This window comes from Rana temporaria, chromosome 4 (genome assembly GCF_905171775.1).
Source record: "Rana temporaria chromosome 4, aRanTem1.1, whole genome shotgun sequence".
NCBI classification, from domain to species: Eukaryota; Metazoa; Chordata; class Amphibia; order Anura; family Ranidae; genus Rana; species Rana temporaria.
Window position 1 is genome coordinate 13,870,949 of NC_053492.1, and position 21,285 is coordinate 13,892,233.

The window sequence follows — 21,285 nt, forward strand, 5'->3', positions numbered from 1 at the left end:
TCCAGAAAAGAGATCATGTTTAGGGGGGAAGGGGGGTAACTAATCTTCAGGCCTTAAATGTGCATTGAAACATGTGTGCAAAACCAGGAACACAGCTGTGTCAGGGAAAGGGTTAATCCATGGAATGTGGGGGATAATGAAGGAGTAGTGGACACCGGGAACGGACCCCCAGCAGAGGACAGACGTGGAAAGAAATGGGCGGGGCCGGGGATCTCACGCTAGAAGAGGATACATTTGGATCCGCCTCTTCTTCCGTTCTAGATGACCGCTGAGCTCCGCGCACGCGCAGTCTCCTTCTATGAGCTGGGGCGATAGTACGCGAGGAATGCGGAGTGATTCCCGCGCATGCGCAGCAGCTAGAGGTGGTTCTGATGTCTTCTCCCCCCTACGGAACGGAGAGACGGGGATGTGTTTTGAGCCCGGACGGTGCGAAGTGCTGCACACTACATCCGACTGGAGGCTGGACGGGGGAGCGGATCGGGGGGCACTGGAGGGCCCGGGGCTGATATTCTGGGGTGTCATGGCTTTAGGGTGTTAGGTTCCCTCTGTCTCTGCTACTGGGAATTGGGGAGTTAGGTGTGCTGGGATCTTGTATTGGGGAGTTAGGTCCCCCCTGTGTCTGGTATTGGGAGGTTAGGTTCCCCAGATATCTAATATTGGGGAGTTAGGTCCCCCCTGTCTGGTATTGGGGGGTTAGGTGCATCTGATATATAATATTGGGGGGTTAGGTTCCCCAGATCCCTCATACCGGGACGTTAGGTTCCCCAGATCCCTCATACCGGGACGTTAGGTTCCCCAGATCCCTAGTACCGGGGCGTTAGGTTCCCCAGATCCCTAGTACCGGGGCATTAGGTTCCCCAGATCCCTAGTACCGGGGCGTTAGGTTCCCCAGATCCCTCGCACCGGGGCGTTAGGTTCCCCAGATCCCTCGTACCGGGGCGTTGGGTTCCCCAGATCCCTAGTACCGGGGCATTAGGTTCCCCAGATCCCTAGTACCGGGACGTTAGGTTCCCCAGATCCCTAGTACCGGGGCGTTAGGTTCCCCAGATCCCTAGTACCGGGGCGTTGGGTTCCCCAGATCCCTAGTACCGGGGCGTTAGGTTCCCCAGATCCCTCGCACCGGGGCGTTAGGTTCCCCAGATCCCTCGTACCGGGGGCGTTAGGTTCCCCAGATCCCTCGTACCGGGGCGTTGGGTTCCCCAGATCCCTAGTACCGGGGCATTAGGTTCCCCAGATCCCTAGTACCGGGACGTTAGGTTCCCCAGATCCCTAGTACCGGGGCGTTAGGTTCCCCAGATCCCTAGTACCGGGGCGTTGGGTTCCCCAGATCCCTAGTACCGGGGCGTTAGGTTCCCCAGATCCCTCGCACCGGGGCGTTAGGTTCCCCAGATCCCTCGTACCGGGGCGTTAGGTTCCCCAGATCCCTCGTACCGGGGCGTTGGGTTCCCCAGATCCCTAGTACCGGGGCATTAGGTTCCCCAGATCCCTAGTACCGGGACGTTAGGTTCCCCAGATCCCTAGTACCGGGGCGTTAGGTTCCCCAGATCCCTAATACTGGGGAGGTAGGGTTCCCCCCAGGGAGTATTAGGGGGTTAGGTGTGTCTGTGTTGCTCTCACCATGCATTTCTCTATTCCTGAGACGGAGACGTGTAACACGGACAACGGTGGACAGTATGTGGTGAGTGTCGCCTGAGGAGGGGATGTGAGAGTTTCCACCATCTGTGTACAGAGGCCAGATCTAACCATGTTGGCTCTCTAGTTGTATGAGAATCATCTTCTCTGTGTGTGAGATGGCCTGCAGCACGCTGTGCGCGGGAGGGCCTGCAGCACGCTGTGCGCGGGAGGGTCTGCAGCACGCTGTGCGCGGGAGGGTCTGCAGCACGCTGTGCGCGGGAGGGTCTGCAGCACGCTGTGCGCGGGAGGGTCTGCAGCACGCTGTGCGCGGGAGGGTCTGCAGCACGCTGTGCGCGGGAGGGCCTGCAGCACGCTGTGCGCGGGAGGGCCTGCAGCACGCTGTGTGTGGGAGGGCCTGCAGCACGCTGTGTGTGGGAGGGCCTGCAGCACGCTGTGTGTGGGAGGGCCTGCAGCACGCTGTGTGTGGGAGGGCCTGCAGAGCCCTGTGTGTGGGAGGGCCTGCAGAGCCCTGTGTGTGGGAGGGCCTGTGCGCGGGAGGGCCTGCAGAGCCCTGTGCGTGAGAGGGCCTGCAGCACGCTGTGTGTGGGAGGGCCTGCAGCACGCTGTGTGTGGGAGGGCCTGCAGCGCCCTGTGTGTGGGAGGGCTTGCAGAGCCCTGTGTGTGGGAGGGCCTGTGCGCGGGAGGGCCTGCAGAGCCCTGTGCGTGAGAGGGCCTGCAGCACGCTGTGTGTGGGAGGGCCTGCAGCGCCCTGTGTGTGGGAGGGCTTGCAGAGCCCTGTGTGTGGGAGGGCTTGCAGAGCCCTGTGTGTGGGAGGGCTTGCAGAGCCCTGTGTGTGGGAGGGCCTGCAGAGTTCTGTGCGCGGGAGGGCCTGCAGAGTTCTGTGCGTGTGGGGGGGGGGGGGCTGCAGAGTACTCCCTAGGGCAGTGATGGCGAACCTTGGCACCCCAGATGTTTTGGAACTACATTTCCCATGATGCTCATGCACTCTTCAGAGTAGCTGAGCATTATGGGAAATGTAGTTCCAAAACATCTGGGGTGCCAAGGTTCGCCATCACTGCCCTAGGGTCTCTACTAAAAAAAATATATATGTTTGGGGGTTCTAAGTAATTTTCTAGCAAAAATTATAATTTAACTTAAAAAAAAAACAACTGTCAGAAAAAGGTTTGGTGTTTAAAGCGGGGGTTCACCCTAAAAAAAATTCTAACATTACATTGAGCCTAGTTGTGAGAATGACATGACCTTTTTTATTTTCTTGCCGTACATACCGTTTTATCTATATTTTCACCGTGGCTTCCGGGTATGTAATCCTGCGGAACTGGGCATTCCTATTCACATGCTAATTGATTGACATGCTTCCCACCGGCGCATACAGCGCGTCACGAGTTGCCGAAAGAAGCCGAACGGCGGTTCGCAGGCGCCGTATAGCGCCGACTCGCCGTTCGGCTTCTTTTCGGCAACTCGTGACGCTCCTTATGCGACGGGGGGAGGTAGTTTTTGTCATCACGTCAATCACCTGCTGGATAGGAACGCCCACTCCCGCGGGATTCACTACCCGGAAGCCAGGGAAGAAAATAGCTGTACGAGGTATGTACAGCAAAAAATAAAAACATACTGTCATTGTCGAGAGTCATGTCAATGTAATGTTAGAAAATGGTTTTTAGGGTGAACCCCCGCTTTAAGTGGTTGACTGTTCCTAAGTTACACACAGAAGTCTATTCCTTTGATGTTAAAGTCACATTGATACAATGCTCAGACTTAACATTCCACCGATAAAGAATGTTCTAAAACTGGGCAGACTTTGACTTTCGAAGGCGGAGAGAAAATTCTCTGCATACCAAAGATCGGGAAACCCTTTGTCAAGATCGTAACGGGGAAAAATATTGCGATACCGATTCTTGACGATTTCATCGTGCAGCTCTACTGTGCGTGGGAGGGCCTTCAGAGCGCTGTGTGTGGGAGGGTCTGCAGCGCGCTGTGCGTGGGAGGGCCTTCAGAGCCCTGTGCGTGAGAGGGCCTGCAGCACGCTGTGTGTGGGAGGGCCTGCAGCACGCTGTGTGTGGGAGGGCCTGCAGCGCCCTGTGTGTGGGAGGGCTTGCAGAGCCCTGTGTGTGGGAGGGCCTGTGCGCGGGAGGGCCTGCAGAGCCCTGTGCGTGAGAGGGCCTGCAGCACGCTGTGTGTGGGAGGGCCTGCAGCGCCCTGTGTGTGGGAGGGCTTGCAGAGCCCTGTGTGTGGGAGGGCTTGCAGAGCCCTGTGTGTGGGAGGGCTTGCAGAGCCCTGTGTGTGGGAGGGCCTGCAGAGTTCTGTGCGCGGGAGGGCCTGCAGAGTTCTGTGCGTGTGGGGGGGGGGGGGGCTGCAGAGTACTCCCTAGGGCAGTGATGGCGAACCTTGGCACCCCAGATGTTTTGGAACTACATTTCCCATGATGCTCATGCACTCTTCAGAGTAGCTGAGCATTATGGGAAATGTAGTTCCAAAACATCTGGGGTGCCAAGGTTCGCCATCACTGCCCTAGGGTCTCTACTAAAAAAAATATATATGTTTGGGGGTTCTAAGTAATTTTCTAGCAAAAATTATAATTTAACTTAAAAAAAAAACAACTGTCAGAAAAAGGTTTGGTGTTTAAAGCGGGGGTTCACCCTAAAAAAAATTCTAACATTACATTGAGCCTAGTTGTGAGAATGACATGACCTTTTTTATTTTCTTGCCGTACATACCGTTTTATCTATATTTTCACCGTGGCTTCCGGGTATGTAATCCTGCGGAACTGGGCATTCCTATTCACATGCTAATTGATTGACATGCTTCCCACCGGCGCATACAGCGCGTCACGAGTTGCCGAAAGAAGCCGAACGGCGGTTCGCAGGCGCCGTATAGCGCCGACTCGCCGTTCGGCTTCTTTTCGGCAACTCGTGACGCTCCTTATGCGACGGGGGGAGGTAGTTTTTGTCATCACGTCAATCACCTGCTGGATAGGAACGCCCACTCCCGCGGGATTCACTACCCGGAAGCCAGGGAAGAAAATAGCTGTACGAGGTATGTACAGCAAAAAATAAAAACATACTGTCATTGTCGAGAGTCATGTCAATGTAATGTTAGAAAATGGTTTTTAGGGTGAACCCCCGCTTTAAGTGGTTGACTGTTCCTAAGTTACACACAGAAGTCTATTCCTTTGATGTTAAAGTCACATTGATACAATGCTCAGACTTAACATTCCACCGATAAAGAATGTTCTAAAACTGGGCAGACTTTGACTTTCGAAGGCGGAGAGAAAATTCTCTGCATACCAAAGATCGGGAAACCCTTTGTCAAGATCGTAACGGGGAAAAATATTGCGATACCGATTCTTGACGATTTCATCGTGCAGCTCTACTGTGCGTGGGAGGGCCTTCAGAGCGCTGTGTGTGGGAGGGTCTGCAGCGCGCTGTGCGTGGGAGGGCCTTCAGAGCGCTGTGCGTGGGAGGGCCTTCAGAGCGCTGTGCGTGGGAGGGTCTGCAGCGCCCTGTGCGTGGGACGGTCTGCAGCGCCCTGTGCATGGAATGGCCGGCAGAGCATGATACGTGAAGGGTCTATAATTTTTTATCATAGGTGTATATTAAATGATAGAGAGTGAGACAGAAAATCAACCCAAAATCCAGAGAAAACATGATACAAATATTATAAATTGAGTTGCAGTTCAGTGAGTAAAATTAAGTACCGTATTTATCGCGGTATAACGCGCTCCCGCGTATACCGCGCACCCCCAAAGTGGCCCGAATTCCTGTGGAAAAAAAGTTTTTTAGTTTTTTTGTACTTACAGTTTTGGTGTCTTGCGCGGCGTTCATCGGCGGCCTCGTCGGGTCCGGCGTTCGTCTGCGGCTTCGGGCGTCCGTCTTCGGCGGGTCCGGCGTCCTCTTCGGCGAGTCCGGCGTCCTCCCCGCTCGTTTCCCGTCACAAGTTTTGTATACTGCGCCGGCATATACCGAGCGCAGTACACTCGTGAATCTTCGGGCAGGCTCGGCAACTGTCACGCTGACGTCCTGTACGTACAGGACGTCGGTGCGAGAGGCGCCGAGACTGCCCGAAGATTCACGAGCGTACTGCGCTCGGTATATGCTGGCGCAGTATTCAAAACTCGTGGCGGGAAAGCGGGTATCGGCGTATATCGCGCACCCACGATTTTGCCCTGATTTTCAGGGCAAAATAGTGCGCGGTATACGCCGATAAATACGGTATTTGATCCCCACCAACCAACAATAATTGTGTCCCCCACAGACTGGCTACAGTAGGGTCTCATGTGGTACACAGATTAGTCCTGTCAATGTAAGAAGGGGCTCCTAATGACGACTCGTAATGTGTATAAAAGACTCCTGTCCACAGAATCTTTCTTCCATTCAATCCTCACCATCATGGGGAAGACCAAAGAGCTGTCATAGGACGTCAGGGAGAAGATTGTAGACCTGCACAAGGCTGGAATGGGCTACAAGACCATCAGCAAGAAGATTGGTGAGAAGGAAATAACTGTTGGAGAGATTATTTGCAAATGGAAAATAATACAAACTAACCATCAATCACCTTACTTCTGGAGCTCCATGCAGGATTTCCCCTCATGGGGTGAGGATGGTCATGAGAAAAGTGAGGGATCGGCCCAGAACTTCACGGGAGGAACTTGTGAAGGATCTCAAGGCAGTTGGGACCAAAGTCACCGAACAAACCATTGGTAACACAATACACCCCGTGGATTGAAATCCTGCAGAGCCCAGAAGGTCCCCCTCACATGTACAGGACCGTCTGAAGTTTGCCAATCAACATCTAAATGATTCAGAGAAGTATTGGGAGAAAGTTCTGTGTTCAGATGAGACCATAATGTAGCTCTTTGGCATTGACTTGCCGTGTTTAGAGGAAGAAAAATGCTGACTATGACCCTCAGAACACCATCCCTACAGTCACACATGGAGGTGGAAACATGATGCTTTGGGGCTGTTTCTCTTCTAAAGGGTACAGGTCCACTTTGCCGCATTGAGGGGCCAATAGACGAGGCCATGTATTGAAAGAAGAGAATCTTCTATGATAAGAACCTTCTTCACTCAACCAGAACACTGAAGATGGGTCATGGATGGGTCTTCCTGTATGACAATGACCCAAAACATTCCGCCAAGGCAACAAAGGAGTGGCCCAAGAAGAAGCACATTAGGGTCATGGAGTGGCCTAGCCGGTCTCCAGATCTTAATCCTATAGAACATTTATGGAGGGAGCTGAAACTTTTTGAGTTGCCAAGCGACAGCCAAGAAACCTTAAAGCGGAGTTCCGGCCACAATTTCACTTTTTAAATATAAATACCCCTGTAATACACAAGCTTAATGTATTCTAGTAAAGTTAGTCTGTAAACTAAGGTCCGTTTTGTTAGGTTGTTACAGCATTTAGACACTTTATAAAATAGAAATTGACTGGGGCCATCTTAAGTGTGGGCATCATGAAGCCAGACTGTATGACTTCCTGGATTTCAGCCTTGCAGATCTCGCACATGCTCAGTGCTGCACAAGCTGTCAGATCAGGTTTCAGCACCTGTGCTGTCCAAGTCACATGATTCTTTGAGACTGGGGAGTGCACAGACTCCTGGAAAGTTACACCCACTACATTCCCAGGAGTCTGTGCGGTGTAGGTTGGGAAGCATTAAGCACCTAGGTGCAGGAAGTGGGAAGATTAACTATTCTGCCTAGCAACAACACTTTGAAGGCATTTAAAAAAAAAAAAAAATTCGTAAAGGACTAATGACATTTTTTTAAAACTACTGATGTAATGTTATATTTATGGGTGGAACCCCACTTTAAGGATTTAGAGAAGATCTGTAAGAGCGGACCAAAGATGTGTGCAAACCTGGTAACCAACTACAAGAAATGTCTGACCTCTGTGATTGCCAAGAAGGGTTTCTCCTCCAAGTACCGTCATGTTTTGCAAAAGGGGATCAAATACTTATTTTACTCGCTGAACTGCAACTCAATTTATAACATTTGTATCGTGTTTTTTTTTGGTTGATATTCTGTCTCTATCATTTAAAATATATGGCCCAGATTCTTAAAGGACTTACGACGGCGCAGCGCCATGTGCGCCGTCGTAAGTCCTAATCTGACCCGTCGTATCTATGCGTCTGATTCTTAGAATCAGTTACGCATAGATATCCATTAGATCCGACAGGCGTAAGTCTCTTACACCGTCGGATCTAAACTGCATTTTTTTTTTTGACCGCTAGGTGGCGCTTCTGTCGAATTCCGCGTCGAGTATGCAAATTGGCTAGATACGCGAATTCCCGAACGTACGCGCGGCCGACGCAGTAAAGTTACGACGTTTACGTTAGGCTTTTCCCGGCGTAAAGTTGCCCCTGCTATATGAGGCTCAGCCAATGTTAAGTATGGCCGTCGTTCCCGCGTCAAAATTTGAAAAAGTTACGTTGTTTGCGTAAGTCGTCTGTGAATGGGGCTGGACGTAATTTACGTTCACGTCGAAACCAATGACGTCCTTGCGGCGTAGTGTGGAGCAATGCACACTGGGAAATTCCACGGACGGCGCATGCGCCATTCCGCAAAAACGTCAATCACGTCGGGTCACAGTAGTTTAACATAAAACACGCCCCCCTGATCCAAATTAGAATTAGGCGGGCTTACGCCGGCCGATTTACGCTACGCCGCCGCAACTTACGGAGCAAGTGCTTTGAGAATACACCACTTGCCCGTGTAAGTTGTGGCGGCGTAACGTAAATCGGATACGTTACGCCGCCGCAGAGATATGCCCATTGTACAAGAATCTGGGCCTATATATATGATAAAACTATAGACCCTTTGTTTCTTTGTAAGTGGCAAACTTTCAAAATCTGCAGGGGATCAAATAATTATTTTTCCCCTCACTGCACAGATTGTGTAAGACGGTCTGCAGATCGCCGAGCGATGTGTACAGAGTGTGTGAGACGGTCTGCAGATCGCCGAGCGATGTGTACAGAGCGTGCGAGACGGTCTGCAGGTCGCCGAACGATGTGTACAGAGCGTGCGAGACGGTCTGCAGATCGCCGAGTGATGTGTACAGAGCGTGCGAGACGGTCTGCAGGTCGCCGAGTGATGTGTACAGAGCGTGCGAGACGGTCTGCAGGTCGCCGAGTGATGTGTACAGAGCGTGCGAGACGGTCTGCAGATCGCCGAGTGATGTGTACAGAGCGTGCGAGACGGTCTGCAGATCGCCGAGTGATGTGTACAGAGCGTGCGAGACGGTCTGCAGGTCGCCGAGTGATGTGTACAGAGCGTGCGAGACGGTCTGCAGATCGCCGAGCGATGTGTACAGAGCGTGCGAGACGGTCTGCAGATCGCCGAGTGATGTGTACAGAGCGTGCGAGACGGTCTGCAGATCGCCGAGCGATGTGTACAGAGCGTGCGAGACGGTCTGCAGATCGCCGAGCGATGTGTACAGAGCGTGCGAGACGGTCTGCAGATCGCCGAGCGATGTGTACAGAGCGCGTGAGACGGTCTGCAGATCGCCGAGCGATGTGTACAGAGCGCGTGAGACGGTCTGCAGATCGCCGAGCGATGTGTACAGAGTGTGTGAGACGGTCTGCAGGTCGCCGAGCGATGTGTACAGAGCGCGTGAGACGGTCTGCAGATCGCCGAGCGATGTGTACAGAGTGTGTGAGACGGTCTGCAGGTCGCCGAGCGATGTGTACAGAGCGCGTGAGACGGTCTGCAGATCGCCGAGCGATGTGTACAGAGTGTGTGAGACAGTCTGCAGAGGTATAGAGAGGATCTGACTGCCATAGAAAACCACAGGAAGTTGGCAGGAAGTGCATCGTGGTGTGAGCGGGGTCAGCGCTCAGGATTTCCCCTCCTGTACTTTGTATCTTCATCCTGTTTATGTGGGATGTATTAGGGGTGTGGGGTATAATGTCAGAGTGCACACCATGGGGGGAGGTTTACCTAAACTGGTGCACAGTAATCAATCGGCTTCTAACTTCATGTTGTTCAATGAAGCTTTGACAATAAAACCTGGAAGCTGATTGGTTACTGTACAGAGCTGCACCAGATTCTGTGTGCTGCAGTTTTAGTGAATCTTCCCCTATGTGTTAGATGATGACACACTGTATCATAAGGGGGTGCGGGGTATAATGTCAGAGTGAGCGTGATGTATTATATGCAGGATGTATGGGGGAGCGAGGTGTAATGTCAGAGTGAGCATGATGTATTGTATGCAGGATGTATCGGGGTGTAATGTCAGAGTGAACATGATGTATTATATGCAGGATGTATGGGGGAACGGGGTATAATGTCAGAGTGAACATGGTGTATTATATGCAGGATGTATCGGGGTGTAATGTCAGAGTGAACATGATGTATTATATGCAGGATGTATGGGGGAACGGGGTATAATGTCAGAGTGAACATGGTGTATTATATGCAGGATGTATCGGGGTGTAATGTCAGAGTGAACATGATGTATTATATGCAGGGTATATAGGGGGTGTGTGTCTTAGGGGTTGACCGATTTTCCGGGGGGCCGATATTCACATTTTATTTTTCTTTAAGTCACAAACCTACTGATATTGGCCTCCCCCTGCCACAAGGGCCATCTTTTTGGGGCCCACTATGTCATCGGCCCAGGTAGAAGAAGCCAGTCAGCCAGCCGCAGCAGGGTGCGAGCCAGTCAGCCAGCCGCAGCAGGGTGCCAGTCAGCCAGCCGCAGCAGGGTGCCAGTCAGCCAGCCGCAGCAGGGTGCCAGTCAGCCAGCCGCAGCAGGGTGCCAGTCAGCCAGCCGCAGCAGGGTGCCAGTCAGCCAGCCGCATCAGGGTGCGAGCCAGTCAGCCAGCCGCATCAGGGTGCGAGCCAGTCAGCCAGCCAGCCGGGTGCGAGCCAATCAGCCAGCAGGGTGCGAGCCAGCCAGTCAGCCAGCAGGGTGCGAGCCAGCCAGTCAGCCAGCAGGGTGCGAGCCAGTCAGCCAGCCGCATCAGGGTGCGAGCCAGTCAGCCAGCCGCATCAGGGTGCGAGCCAGTCAGCCAGCCGCATCAGGGTGCGAGCCAGTCAGCCAGCCGCAGCAGGGTGCGAGCCAGCCAGCCGAAGCAGGGTGCCAGAAAGCCATCCACAGCAGGGTGCGAGCCTGCCAGCCAGCCGTAGCAGGGTGCGAGCCAGTGAGCCAGCCTTAGCAGGGTGCGAGCCAGTCAGCCAGCCGCAGCAGGGTGCCAGTCAGCCAGCCGCAGCAGGGTGCCAGAAAGCCATCCACAGCAGGGTGCGAGCCACCCACCCATCCACAAAAAACTTTAAATGTATAGAATAACTATACATGTATAGAGGGTATTGGGTATAATGTCAGAGTGCACACGATGTATTTATATAACAGGTCTCCTGTTTCTCTTGCAGGCATATAACATTCATGTGAACGGTGTCCTGCACTGCAGAGTGCGCTATAGCCAGCTGTTCGGCCTCCATGAGCAGGTGAGGTGTGGCCAGGTAACAGCAGACGGTGGGAACTTCTACTGGAGTTCTCTGCCCAATTTGCATACTAGACCCCGTCCCTTCTGACCCTCCCCCATGTCTTCTTGCAGTTGCGGAGGGAGTATGGAAACAATGTGGTGCCCATGTTCCCCCCAAAGAAGCTCTTCACCCTGACGCCGGCCGAGGTGGAGCAGAGACGGGAGCAGCTGGAGAAATACATGCAGGCTGGTGAGTGGAGGAGGGGGCAGATTCCAGAGAACGTCCCATCAGAGAAATGTATGTCTTCCCGCGGGAGGTCCCTAGGTCTGCCTGTCACCCTATACCAGTGATGGTGAACCTTGGCACCCCAGATGTTTTGGAACTACATTTCCCATGATGCTCCACTACACTGCAGTGTATTTGAGCATCATGGGAAATGTAGTTCCAAAACATCTGGGGTGCCAAGGTTCACCATCACTACCCTATACCCACCCCCAGATTTGCCCCTCCCACTGTAGCGAATTCTGGATTCGTGGACACTTCTTGGTGTTGAGAGCTGGGCCTGCATTGCTGGGTGGGGCCTGTTTTGCTCAGGGAGGTCTCTGCAGTAACACTTTTTTCTTGTTCTACAGTGCGGCAGGATCCAGTGTTGGGATCCAGCGAGATATTTAACAGCTTCTTACGGCGCTCCCAACAGGTGGGTGATAGAATTGCAGTCTTCGGGGCATGGAATGGGTCCACTGGTTGTGGGATTGGGGTTGTACTGCCTCAGGTTGGTGTGAGGGGCGGGTTGTAAGGTTCGGAGGAGGAGCCCAGCATCAGGCAGGGGAGGAGCAGATAATGTTTGGTTCAAGTGTGGGGAAGGAGTTTACAGGATCGGGTGGAGGATGAGGATCGGGTAGAGGAGGGGTGGAGGATGAGGATCGAGTAGAGGATGAAGATCAGGTACTGAAGGGGTAGAAGTTGAGGATGGAGTTATACAGGACAGCTGGTTTCAGGTGTGGAGGATGAGGATCGGGGAGGGGGTAGGGTGGTGGTAGAGGATGAGGATCGGGTATAGGAGATCAGGTACTGAAGGGGTAGAAGTTGAAAATGGAATTATACATGACAGCTGGTTTCAGGTGGGGAGGATGAGGGTCGTCTGGTGGAGGATGAGGGTCGTCTGGTGGAGGATGAGGGTCGTCTGGTGGAGGATGAGGGTCGTCTGGTGGAGGATGAGGGTCGTCTGGTGGAGGATGAGGGTCGTCTGGTGGAGGATGAGGGTCTTCTGGTGGAGGATGAGGGTCTATTGGTGGAGGATGAGGGTCTATTGGTGGAGGATGAGGGTCTATTGGTGGAGGATGAGGGTCTATTGGTGGAGGATGAGGGTCTATTGGTGGAGGATGAGGGTCTATTGGTGGAGGATGAGGGTCTATTGGTGGAGGATGAGGGTCTATTGGTGGAGGATGAGGGTCTATTGGTGGAGGATGAGGGTCGTCTGGTGGAGGATGAGGGTCGGGTATAGGAGGGACAGAGCCATGAGGATTAGGTAGAGGAGGTGTAAAGGATGAACATCGGGTACAGGAGGGGTACAAGATGAGGATGGAACTATACAGGACAGCTAGTTTCAGGTGTGGGGGAGGAGGCTGAGGATTAAGTAGATGATGGAATGATACAGGACAGTTGGTCCCTTGTGTGGGGAAGGAGGCTGAGGATTGGGTAGGCATGGTGTAGCGAACGGAGATGGTGTTACACCGGACATTTGGTCTCAGGCATGGGGGAGGTGGCTGAGGATTGGGTAGAGGAAGTGTGGGGATAAAGGATGAGGATCCAGAATGTTGAGAGTCTAGAGCATGGGGATCAGATGGGAGGCTAGAGCATGGGGATCAGATGGGAGGCTAGAGCACGGGGATCAGATGGGAGGCTAGAGCACGAGGATCAGATGGGAGGCTAGAGCACGAGGATCAGATGGGAGGCTAGAGCACGAGGATCAGATGGGAGGCTAGAGCACGAGGATCAGATGGGAGGCTAGAGCACGAGGATCAGATGGGAGGCTAGAGCACGAGGATCAGATGGGAGGCTAGAGCACGAGGATCAGATGGGAGGCTAGAGCACGAGGATCAGATGGGAGGCTAGAGCACGAGGATCAGATGGGAGGCTAGAGCACGAGGATCAGATGGGAGGCTAGAGCACGAGGATCAGATGGGAGGCTAGAGCACGAGGATCAGATGGGAGGCTAGAGCACGAGGATCAGATGGGAGGCTAGAGCACGAGGATCAGATGGGAGGCTAGAGCACGAGGATCAGATGGGAGGCTAGAGCACGAGGATCAGATGAAGATCGGGTCGGGGAGACGTAGAGGGTGAAGGTCGGGTCGGGGAGACGTAGAGGGTGAAGGTCGGGGAGACGTAGAGGGTGAAGGTCGGGTCGGGGAGACGTAGAGGGTGTAGGTCGGGTCGAGGAGACGTAGAGGGTGTAGGTCGGGTCGAGGAGACGTAGAGGGTGTAGGTCGGGTCGAGGAGACGTAGAGGGTGTAGGTCGGGTCGAGGAGACGTAGAGGGTGAAGGTCGGGTTGGGTCGACGTAGAGGGTGAAGGTCGGGTCGACGTAGAGGGTGAAGGTCGGGTCGACGTAGAGGGTGAAGGTCGGGTCGACGTAGAGGGTGAAGGTCGGGTCGACGTAGAGGGTGAAGGTCGGGTCGAGGAGACGTAGAGGGTGAAGGTCGGGTCGAGGAGACGTAGAGGGTGAAGGTCGGGTCGAGGAGACGTAGAGGGTGAAGGTCGGGTCGGGGAGACGTAGAGGGTGAAGGCCGGGTCGGGGAGACGTAGAGGGTGAAGGTCGGGGAGACGTAGAGGGTGAAGGTCGAGGAGACGTAGAGGCTGACGAAGGGATAATACAGGAAAGCTGGTTTCAGGTTTTGCAGAGGAGGCTGAGGATCAGGTAGGTGTGGTGTAGAGAACGGAGATGGTGTTGTAGAGCAGTGTTTCTCAACTCCAGTCCTCAAGGCGCACCAACAGGTCTTGTTTTCAGGCTTTCCATTATTTTGCACAGGTGATTTTATCAGTTTCACTGCCTTAGTAATTACCACAGCAGTTTCATCTGAGGGAAATCCTGAAAACATGACCTGTTGGTGCGCCCTGAGGACTGGAGTTGAGAAACACTGTTGTAGAGGATGAGGATTTGTAGAGGACGGCTATTCCCTAGGTAGATAGGTTGGGATATTGGGGAAGAGGGTCCGGGAAAGGTTTAGTAGCTGACTGCAGTCTTGTTTCCCCCACTCAGGAAACTCAGCAGATCCCTACAGAGGAGGTGCAGCTGGAGGTCTTCCTCTCTAACGGGCAGAAGGTGAAAGTGACCATCCTGACCTCCGACCAAACAGAGGATGTGCTGGAGGTGAGGACACAGATAGGGCACTTCATCTGGATAAGGGGGAGGGGGGGTTCTTTCTCGCTCATTAAGAGACACAAGAAGTCATATACTCGTCTTTCATTATGGAGGCCGGAAACCTCCTGACAAGATGCATGGGCCCCCTAAGCACCCAGCAGTCCAGTATTGCTTTGAGGAGAACCTTATTAAAAAGTGATCTGCCCCCCCTCTGTGGATCTGGCTCTGTCCCATCTTAACAAAGTGTCTACCATTCCACTGGAGGATGAACCTGTCTACAAGTATTCCACGCTTAAGCGGCTGGAGGCTCTTTAAAGCCTTGTCTGCTCTGGCAGTTTTTGCTCTACAACCTGTTTCAGCTGTGATCTTCATCAGTCAGACCCGGACCTGATGGCTCTAAGGCATCTGATCACTATAGCAGTTGACCCCGTGGTCATAGAGGCTTTGGGACCTATGTTTCAAAGCCTCCATGGAAATCCTACGACAAAGCTTTTAACAGCACCTGCCGCTTTTGAGAGGCTTTTTTTCCGGCTTTAGGTTCGCTTTGTTTTGGGGGTATTGCAGGTATGAGATATCCCAGGATGCACTGGGAAACCAACAAGCCAAACCCAAAAGACGTCATCGGCGGGCCATTCCGATTCATGTGTATATATTTTGGGAGTGTCTGGTGTGGAGCAGCAGTAAGGTGAGCATGGTCCAGACTGGAGCGGAGCAACAAGCAGACGGCCCACGTGTTGTGCAACATAGTAACTCTAAAGCGGAAGGTGAGCAGTGGTCCCGAGTGAGAGGGACTGAGCAGCAGAGCTGGAGGACTGGCACAGGAGATACTAGCAATGTCACATGAGGTGCGCAGCATAGCGGGAGGTGAGCAGGGACCAGAGGAAGATCCGCAAACCAGACTTACTACTTAGCAGGAGAACAGAAGAGCTGGGGGGTTAATGTTGAATCGGGGATCAGCAGAGCTGGGGGGGTTACTGCTGAGCAGGGGGCTCAGTGGAGCTGGGGGGGTTACTACTGAGCAGGGGGCTCAGCAGAGCTGGGGGGTTACTACTGAGCAGGGGGCTCAGCAGAGCTGGGGGGTTACTACTGAGCAGGGGGCTCAGCAGAGCTGGGGGGTTACTACTAAACAGGGGGCTCAGCAGAACTGGGGGGGTTACTACTGAGTGTGGGCTCAGCAGAGCTGGGGGGGGATACTACTGAGTGTGGGCTCGGCAAAGCTGGGGGGGGGGATACTACTGAGTGTGGGCTCGGCAAAGCTGGGGGGGGGATACTACTGAGTGTGGGCTCAGCAGAGCTGGGGGGGGATACTACTGAGTGTGGGCTCAGCAGAGCTGGGGGGGGATACTACTGAGTGTAGGCTCAGCAGAGCTGGGGGGGGATACTACTGAGTGTGGGCTCAGCAGAGCTGGGGGGGGGGGATACTACTGAGTGTGGGCTCAGCAGAGCTGGGGGGGGGATACTACTGAGTGTGGGCTCAGCAGAGCTGGGGGGGGATACTACTGAGTGTGGGCTCAGCAGAGCTGGGGGGGGGATACTACTGAGTGTGGGCTCAGCAGAGCTGGGGGGGGGGATACTACTGAGTGTGGGCTCAGCAGAGCTGGGGGGGGATACTACTGAGTGTGGGCTCAGCAGAGCTGGGGGGGGATACTACTGAGTGTGGGCTCAGCAGAGCTGGGGGGGGGATACTACTGAGTGTGGGCTCAGCAGAGCTGGGGGGGGGATACTACTGAGTGTGGGCTCAGCAGAGCTGGGGGGGGGATACTACTGAGTGTGGGCTCAGCAGAGCTGGGGGGGGATACTACTGAGGGTGGGCGCAGGAGAGCTGGGGGGGGGATACTACTGAGTGTGGGCTCAGCAGAGCTGGGGGGGGGATACTACTGAGTGTGGGCTCAGCAGAGCTGGGGGGGGGGATACTACTGAGTGTGGGCTCAGCAGAGCTTGGGGGGGTTACTACTGAGTGTGGGCTCAGCAGAGCTGGGGGGGGTTACTACTGAATGGGAATTGGCAGAGCTGGCGGTTACTACTGAGTAGGGGATCAGCAGAGCTGGAGGTTACTGCTGAGTAGGGGATCGGCAGAGCTGGGGGTTAGTACCGAGTGGGAGGATCAGCAGAGCTGGGGATTACTATTGTGTGGGGTTCAAAAAACTGGGATTTATAATTTGAGCGGGGGATTAGAAGAACTGGGGTTTACAACTGGGCGGGGGATCAGCAGAGCTGGGGGCCCGGAGCATTTGATACCAACAAATAACTTTTATTATGATATTAAATATAATTATTATTATTAGAATAAATGTATATAATACTAAATAACATCAGGTGAACAGGCACAGAGAGAGGAGGATTAGCAGAGTTGGGGGTTACTACTGAGCGGTGATCAGAGCAGCTGGAGGTACTAATAAGCATGGGATCTGTTGAACGAGGGTACCAATGACCCAGGGATCTGCTTGGTAAGGGTACTACTGAGCTGGGGTTCTACTGGGCCCCTTTGAAACAAAATAGAAAATTAACACGCACAAAGGGCATTTGCCAAACTTTATTAGAGCTTCAAAAAACAATCACTGAAGCACCAAAAACGCATCAAAAAATCATGTTGAAGCGGTAGACGATTTAATGTCGAAGCGAGTGTAAATAAGCCTTTACTATAGTCTCAGGGCATCCCGATTGTGGAATATCTAGATCAGGGATATGTAATTAGCGGACCTCCAGCTGTTGCAAAACTACAAGTCCCATCATGCCTCTGCCACTGGGTATCATGCATGCAGCTGTCAGAGTCTTGCTATGCCTCATGGGACTTGTAGTTCTGCAACAGCTGGAGGTCCAATAATTGCATATCCCTGATCTAGATGACCTTCTGCTAAAGGAACAGTCGGCACAGGCTTTGGTGGACAATGTAGCCCTGACCACCCAGACCTTGACCAGGTCCTAAACCTTCAGATGTCTGCTCTGGAACTGATTCATCACTTGGAATCCAAGGCGCATCTCAAGACAACATTTTCCTACCCTTCGCCTACATTTTTTATTTTTTTTTGCCAGTGTCCAATTCTTCTGTAGGTGGCAGTATAACCAGACAGTATATGACTTCTCGTGTCCCTCAGTGAACTCCAAAGAAATGGTTTTCATAGAAAGTAGAAAGATCCCATTTTATACTATTTCACCTCCTAATCACAGGCAGTCACCACCAAATTGGATCTTCCGGAGGAGCTGATTGGATACTTCAGCCTGTACCTCATTAAGGATGGAGCAGATGGCTCATTCTCCTGTAAGTCTGTCTATATGTGCATACCGTATGGGAACAATTGTCTGTATCACATGAAAGGGGAGGAGCATGTATTGTGGAGGTCTGTCGGTGGGTGGTTGGGGAGGCCTGCTGGTGGGTGGTTGGAGAGGCCTGCCCCCTGCTGGTAGGTGGTTGAGGAGTCCTGCTGGTGGGTGGTTGGGGAGCCCCCCTCCTTGCTGGTAGGTGGTTGGGGAGCCCCCCTCCTTGCTGGTAGGTGGTTGGGGAGCCCCCCTCCTTGCTGGTAGGTGGTTGGGGAGCCCCCCTCCTTGCTGGTAGGTGGTTGGGGAGCCCCCCTCTGTGCTGGTGGGTGGTTGGGGAGCCCCCCTCTGTGCTGGTGGGTGGTTGGGGAGCCCCCCTCTGTGCTGGTGGGTGGTTGGGGAGCCCCCCCTCTGTGCTGGTGGGTGGTTGGGGAGGCCCGCTCCGTGCTGGTGGGTGGTTGGGGAGGCCCGCTCCGTGCTGGTGGGTGGTTGGGGAGGCCCCGCTCCGTGCTGGTGGGTGGTTTGAGGAGGCCCCCCTCCGTGCTGGTGGGTGGTTTGAGGAGGCCCCCCTCCGTGCTGGTGGGTGGTTCGGGGAGGTCCCCCTCCGTGCTGGTGGGTGGTTCGAGGAGGCCCCCCTCCCTGCTGGTGGGTGGTTCGAGGAGGCCCCCCTCCCTGCTGGTGGGTGGTTCGAGGAGGCCCTCCGTGCCGGTGGGTGGTTCGGGGAGGCCCCCCTCCGTGCCGGTGGGTGGTTCGGGGAGGCCCCCCTCCGTGCCGGTGGGTGGTTCGGGGAGGCCCCCCTCCTTGCTGGTGAGTGGTTCAGGAAAGCCCCCCCCCCCTCCGTGCCCGTGGGTGGTAGGGAAGGCCTGCGCCCTGCCAGTGAAATTCCTGTGTCCTGCTAGTGAGATGTGGGGAAGCCCAAGGTGGGGGAGGCCTTCTCTTTGTCACTCTGATTTTCACAGAATTGTCCTCCCTCTGCAGTTGTCCGGAAGCTTCAGGAGTTTGAACTACCATACGTTTCAGTTACCAGTCTCCACAGCAGAGAATACAAGATTATTCTTCGGAAAAGGTAAATTCCTCTGATCACTTCTTAGAATTCATGTCATCTGCTAACACATAATAACCATAGATGGAAAGATGATCGACCAACCCTCTGCTGTACATCTATAGACTGATCTAAACCTGCCACCACAGGGACAAATGAAATCTGTTTTCCCTGTTCGGTATGTTCGCAGTGACCTCTCAACACAATGTTTTGGATTTGTGTTGGTGTTGAAAAGTTTTCCTGTGTAATGATTGAGATTTATGGTGTCAATGATGTTTATTTCAGTCTCTGAATATTCTGCTCGTGGAGATGTTAGGGCTGGAACTCTGTTCCTTCTTATCAAGTGATACAGCTTTCAGTTTCCTTGTAGTTGATTGTGATGTTAGTATTGGTCTCTGGATCTTCCTGTCTGGTGGTGATGTTGGGGGTGGATCTCCAAACCTCATGAGATGTTAAAGCTGTCAGGTTTCTTGTATTTGAAAGTGATGTAGGTCTCTGGATCTTTTGGTCTGGTGATGTTAGGGGTGGATCTCTAAACCTTCTCCTGAGATGATACAGCTCTCAGGTTTCTTGTAGTTGGTAGTGATGTTAGGGGTGGATCTCTGAACCTTCTCCTGAGATGATACAGCTCTTAGTTTTTTTGTAGTTGGTAGTTATGTAGGTGTTTGGATCTTCTGCTTTGGTGATGTTAGGGATGGATCTCTAAACCTTCTCCTGAGATGATACAGCTCTCAGGTTTCTTGTAGTTGATAGTGATGTAGGTCTCTGGATCTTCCTGTCTGGTGGTGATGTTAGGGATGGATCTCCGAACCTTCTCCTGAGATGATACAGCTTAGTCTCTAATTTCTTGTAGTTGGTAGTGATGTTAGGGGTGGATCTCTGAACCTTCTCCTGAGATGATACAGCTCTTAGGTTTTTTGTAGTTGGTCGTAAATGTAGGTCTTTGGATCTTCTGCTTTGGTGATGTTAGGGATGGATCTCTAAACCTTCTCCTGAGATGATACAGCTTAGTCTCTAATTTCTTGTAGTTGGTACACTACCAACTACAAGATCTAGAGATTTAGAGATGGATCTCCGAACCTTCTCCTGAGATGATACAGCTTAGTCTCTAATTTCTTGTAGTTGGTAGTGATGTTAGGGGTGGATCTCTGGACCTTCTCCTGAGATGATACAGCTCTTAGGTTTTTTGTAGTTGGTCGTAAATGTAGGTCTTTGGCTCTTCTGCTTTGGTGATGTTGGGGATGGATCTCTAAACCTTCTCCTGAGCTGATACAGCTTAGTCTCGGGTTTCTTGTAGTTGATAGTGATGTTAGGGATGGATCTCTAAACCTTCTCCTGAGATGATACAGCTCTCAGGTTTTTTTGTAGTTGATAGTGATGTAGGTCTCTGGATCTTCCTGTCTGGTGGTGATGTTAGGGATGGATCTCCGAACCTTCTCCTCAGATGATACAGCTTAGTCTCGGGTTTCTTGTAGTTGATAGTGATGTTAGGGATGGATCTCTAAGCCTTCTCCTGAGATAATACAGCTCTCAGGTTTCTTGTAGTTGATAGTGATGTAGGTCTCTGGATCTTCCTGTCTGGTGGGGATGTTAGGGATGGATCTCCGAACCTTCTCCTCAGATGATACAGCTTAGTCTCTAATTTCTTGTAGTTGGTAGTGATGTTAGGGGTGGATCTCTGGACCTTCTCCTGAGATGATACAGCTCTTAGGTTTTTTGTAGTTGGTAGTAATGTAGGTCTTTGGCTCTTCTGCTTTGGTGATGTTGGGGATGGATCTCTAAACCTTCTCCTGAGCTGATACAGCTTAGTCTCGGGTTTCTTGTAGTTGATAGTGATGTTAGGGATGGATCTCTAAACCTTCTCCTGAGATGATACAGCTCTCAGGTTTTTTTGTAGTTGATAGTGATGTAGGTCTCTGGATCTTCCTGTCTGGTGGTGATGTTAGGGATGGATCTCCGAACCTTCTCCTCAGATGATACAGCTTAGTCTCGGGTTTCTTGTAGTTGGTAGTGATGTTAGGGATGGATCTCTGAACCTTCTCCTGAGATGATACAGCTCTTAGTTTTTTTTGTAGTTGGTAGTAATGTAGGTCTTTGGATCTTCTGCTTTGGTGATGTTAGGGATGGATCTCTAAACCTTCTCCTGAGATGATACAGCTCTCAGGTTTCTTGTAGTTGATAGTGATGTAGGTCTCTGGATCTTCCTGTCTGGTGGTGATGTTAGGGATGGATCTCCGAACCTTCTCCTCAGATGATACAGCTTAGTCTCTAATTTCTTGTAGTTGGTAGTGATGTTAGGGGTGGATCTCTGGACCTTCTCCTGAGATGATACAGCTCTTAGGTTTTTTGTAGTTGGTAGTAATGTAGGTCTTTGGCTCTTCTGCTTTGGTGATGTTGGGGATGGATCTCTAAACCTTCTCCTCAGATGATACAGCTTAGTCTCGGGTTTCTTGTAGTTGATAGTGATGTTAGGGATGGATCTCTAAACCTTCTCCTGAGATGATACAGCTCTCAGGTTTTTTTGTAGTTGATAGTGATGTAGGTCTCTGGATCTTCCTGTCTGGTGGTGATGT

At 52.5% G+C, this 21,285-nt stretch overlaps 1 protein-coding gene across 1 annotated transcript in view; it reads left to right on the forward strand.

Annotated features, from left to right (window-relative positions):
• The first annotated feature begins 307 nt into the window (after positions 1–307).
• Positions 308–21,285, forward strand: part of SNX17 (sorting nexin 17) — a 34,076-nt gene continuing 13,098 nt past the window's right edge. The window contains exons 1-7 of the mRNA XM_040347978.1: positions 308–1,678; positions 11,001–11,075; positions 11,186–11,303; positions 11,687–11,751; positions 14,314–14,424; positions 17,584–17,674; positions 18,649–18,736. Of these exons, the coding sequence (XP_040203912.1) occupies positions 1,619–1,678; positions 11,001–11,075; positions 11,186–11,303; positions 11,687–11,751; positions 14,314–14,424; positions 17,584–17,674; positions 18,649–18,736 (608 nt within the window). The 5' untranslated portion in view covers positions 308–1,618. The remainder of the gene's footprint in view (positions 1,679–11,000; positions 11,076–11,185; positions 11,304–11,686; positions 11,752–14,313; positions 14,425–17,583; positions 17,675–18,648; positions 18,737–21,285) is intronic.